Here is a 4,472-nt window from a genome sequence, read left to right on the forward strand (position 1 = left end):
AAACGACAACCAGGGGACTCACGGACCAGCTTGCATCAGCGCCCCAAACCTTCTTGACGAACATGGTGGTTCCAAGTCCTGACACTTTGCTGGACAGGATGAAGTTCGGAGCTACCCTGTTCTTCACTGGAATCTTCATAGACCTCGTGGGTGTTGTTTTCACCGTCACGGGCTGGGAACACTACCGAGCCAGCAGCACCTTTGAGTGGACCCAAATCCTGGGCCCCGTCATTATCATCATCGGAGGCACTTTCATTGTCATCAGTGTCTGGAGGTTCAGGATCCTCTCCTGCTGGTCCTGCAAACAGTGGGATGAGGAAGTGGCCGAGATGGAGGACACCTCAACGGGACACACTTTTACGTTAAGTTGCATAAATCAGCAAGTCGTGTTCAGTGGTGCCACAACCATGCTGTGTGTTCCACCTGTGTATGACTTTAGAAACCAGGAAGTACGCCAGACCATTGACTTCCAGCCGGGCAGGTCTGTGAGCCTGGCATCCATTCCTTCTTATGAATCTGTGTGCTGTGTGGATAACACAGCTTTTACTGCAGAAGAAGAAAGCTCAGCTGGCAACACAGGAACAGACCACAGAACGAGCAGGTGAGAAAAACAACATTTCTCTGTGGAAATTATATCTTAATTGGTGGGTTGAATTTCTTTTTTGAAAATTGATTTTTTTTTTTAAATCACCAAAATAAGTATTTCTACAGTTACTTTTGCTTAAAAATGGTTTTGGTACACTTTTAATAGTCACATGAACGTGAGCCACCTGACTACACTGACACCAGCTGCCATGTAGCTCCCATTGGCCAGCTGTAGAGATGTGTTAGCGGTTAGCTCCCTACGTATAACAAGCTCTGTTAGCCTTTTTTTTAGCGTAATACATCATAAAATATCAAATCATATAAACACACGAAAAATAGCTGTCATGAAGGTATCTCAGTCCGAAGAGGCTACCAAGCACGGCAGCTACTCCTCACAGCTGTGGTTGTGTGCTTCGTGCTAACGTTAGCTTCTGAAGAAGGCTGTTGTTGCTGCAGCGGCTCTGTTCTTTGGCTCTGAGGCTGTGCGCTTCTTGCTAACGTTAGCCGCATAAGTGGTGCTTCAGCCGCTTAAGGTGCACGCCGAAGAAGTCAGTCGCTGCCGCCGTGGTTCTGTTCTGCTCAGGGGCTGTGTGCTTTGTGCTAATAGGTTAGCTAACCGGTTAGCAGCTGCTGCTCTGTTCAAGAAAATGATCTTATTATTTAACAGAAAAGGCCCGTGTCTGTAAGAAACAGTTCCGTAATGTTGCCAGTCGTAGTATAACAACCTCAGGATGCCAGTAGCATAAACAAACACTTTTAGCTGCCGTTACTTTGAGTGCCATTTTGGGGCTGCCAGCTGAGGCAATCAATCAGACTAATTCCAAAACCTCCACTGAGAATGAATCATTTACACAAGACTTCCCCTTCAAGTAAAAGATCTGAGTGCCTCTTCCACCACCGGGGAGCAGCTCTTACATGACGGACATTTGTCAAACTTTTAAGGAACCTTTCAGAAACACTTTTTTTGTAATTCCTGCTGGGCTCCTCCATTACTCAGACATGCTGTTACCACAGGTTATCCACACGCACTGGATCCCAGAGAGGCCGAGTCTTGCATTTTACCCAGCATGCCATTTGTTGACCCTGCCGTCTGTAAGGCCAGCCAGAGGTAGATGGTTAATCTTCAATCCGATTTGAGGGTTAAAGCGTCACAGGTCCTCGCAGTGCACATTAAAACAGACACAGCGTGCCAAAGTTAATTTCTTATTAACCACAAGATCCCTCTTTCCACTTGGCTGTTGATTCACATAGATTACTGTACTTTGCTTATTATATACTGATTATTGTCGCACTGGAAAAGTACCAAATTAAACCCCTTTTTCATATGATAAAATAAGCCTGTGTCATTGGAATGAGCGCAATTAAGACCGTGATAGCTGCCCGTCTTCTCATTTAATCACCCCGTGCTGTGCCGTATCATGGAAATGTGGGATTAGCAGTCTAGCGTCATATCAAACACATTTAACGGTGTATATGTGCTTTGTAAAGGAAAAGCAACTTGTGGCGGGAGTTTTTCATATTTTCCCACCTGTTCCCTGAACCGAACAATGCAGAGGGGAAACATGACGCCGTGTAGCGTCACGCACAAAAAAAGTTTCTTTCCAATAATTGCAGGATTTATTTGAAATCCAATCAAATATCCCTGGACCGGCGTCCTGCCCGAACACAAAGCTGCACTCCATTAGTGGAAAGTTACAAGTTTTCACTTTCTTTTATTGTTTTTAGGCGATTACTCCCAGCAGGTTTCCAGGAAAAGTCATTCGCGTTAATAAAAGCAGACAGCAGGAATAATACAGTTAACCTAGGATAACTATAAACTGCTGCCCCGATCGTATGAACACATGCTCCGCTCACCAGCTCTCACTTATGTTGTCACAACTTCTGACCTGTTTCCGTGTGTTTCCAGTGGTTAACGCCAGAGCGAGGAACGATCAAGGCGGAGATCGCTCCACCTCGGTTGGTTTTTTTCCCTTTAAAGGGCAATCGGCTTCCTTGGCGTTCGCTTTAAGCATGACCAATTGGGGCCTGTAAACATTCGGATATTAGCCAGCTGTTCAGTTAAAGGATGAGTTCGCTCAAAAATGAAATATTCAGCCGTCATCGACTCGGGCAGAAGGAAAGTCAGGTGAGGTTTGGTGGTCGGTGAAACATTTCTGGGGCTTCGTGGCAAAACAGCATTATGGCAACTTTCTAAAGAACCGAAGTAGATGGGGACTGGTTTTAAAACGTGAGGTAAAATGGCTCCAAACAGCTCATCCGGTGTAATCTGAGTCTTCGGTAGCCATGAGATGCTAAGCTTAAAGCATTAGCGGTCTGTCTCGACTGCACGTAGGGGTGTAAATAATCTTTTCAAGCCAATTTGGGTCTTTTACCACGGACATTTTCTGTCCTGTACTTCAGTTGTTTAAGACAACGCTGCAACGCTGCTTTGCTTTCCACTGTCATGCTGATGTGCAGATAAAGGCTGAATTGTGATCTTTAGGCAGACTTGTCCTTTAAAACCATCCCGCCTGAGACACCTGGTTTGATTCCTTGTAGGTCGGAAGAGGAAAGACAACGCGACGGCGGCGACAGCGGCTCTACCCGCTCACGTCCACCTGCGTACGAGGACATCTACCCTTCCATCCACAAACACAATCGGACCTAAACGCCTCCTGAAATCCCGGCATTTCCCGTCCTTCTCTTCCTCTTTGCGTGTCAATAGGTTCACAGATGATTCATCAAAGTGATTTGATGAGGTTTTCACTTTCCTCTCACAGCTGTTATCATGTAGTTACCACAATAATTATGTATGAAGTCACACAATCCACCAAGATGAGGCTCCCTGGAAGAAGAAAACCTCATTAAAATGGAGATTTATGGACAGACTCAGCTCTATCTGAGGGCTCTGAAGGTTTTTTGGAAAAACCTAAAGATACTAAATTTATATTCAGCATAAAAACACACACATTTTATCCGGCGCTCGCTGTCTCCCGATAGCTGCACAAACCACTGTACATGGCCATTAAATGTTGGCAGGGGAAATGTTGACATGTAAGACAGCCACCATGGCCCGAAACAAACATGGGGACAATTTAGCAGAGGTCCTTTGAAAAAAACAAGGAACTGTTTTCTCCTGCTGCGAGAAAATGAACATCAAAAGAGGAAAAAAGTCATAACGGCCATTTAATTTAGTTTGGAGTTGTAATTGTTCACATATTGGCAGCATTTTATCATGTTTGTGTGCAGCGTTTGAAGGCGGCGTGGAGGTCACAGGACGATCACCTCGACGCGAGGAGACATCTGCTAAAATGTGTTTAGAGCGCCGACGATGGGAAGTAACTAAGTACTCGTTACTTAAGTACAATCATGAGGCGCATGTACTTTGAGTATTTCCATTTTCTGCAACTTCCTGCTTCTTCATCAATCCAGATGCAAATGTTTCTACTTTTTACTCAATTACAAACTTTGACTTTTTCAGATTTTTGTAAAATGAAATGTGATCAACAAATAAAACATGACATATTGTTGTCAGAAAACACTTGATTGATCCTCAGTTCTGCAGCTTTAAGGTATTTTTACATGTTGATGCATCAATAATTATAATCCAAGATAATGTATACAATAAAAGCTTTATATGCTTATTAATTTTTAAAAACCTTCACAATTACTTAATTCATGGTTTAAAGAGCATTTCATCCCTTGTTAACACTAAAATAACTATTAAATAAAGTTTAATGAACAATACAATTCACCCTTTATTCATGATGTTATTATAAAATGTGACCTAATACAATAATACATGTATGTTTTCTGCATAATGAGTAGTTGTACTTTTAGAGTAAATTCCAATGCAGCTTTCTTTTACCGCACATTGCACATGCAGTACTTGTAATCGAGTATTTGTA

At 43.2% G+C, this 4,472-nt stretch overlaps 1 protein-coding gene across 1 annotated transcript; it reads left to right on the forward strand.

Annotated features, from left to right (window-relative positions):
• tmem174 (transmembrane protein 174) lies at positions 1-4,103 on the forward strand. Its single transcript, XM_030436419.1, has 2 exons — positions 1-601; positions 3,124-4,103. The coding sequence occupies exons 1-2, from the start codon at positions 63-65 to the stop codon at positions 3,230-3,232; spliced, it is 648 nt and encodes a 215-aa protein (XP_030292279.1). The 5' UTR covers positions 1-62; the 3' UTR covers positions 3,233-4,103.
• The last annotated feature ends 369 nt before the right edge of the window (positions 4,104-4,472 follow it).

The sequence above is a fragment of the Sparus aurata genome, chromosome 12 (genome assembly GCF_900880675.1).
Source record: "Sparus aurata chromosome 12, fSpaAur1.1, whole genome shotgun sequence".
NCBI lineage: Eukaryota > Metazoa > Chordata > Actinopteri > Spariformes > Sparidae > Sparus > Sparus aurata.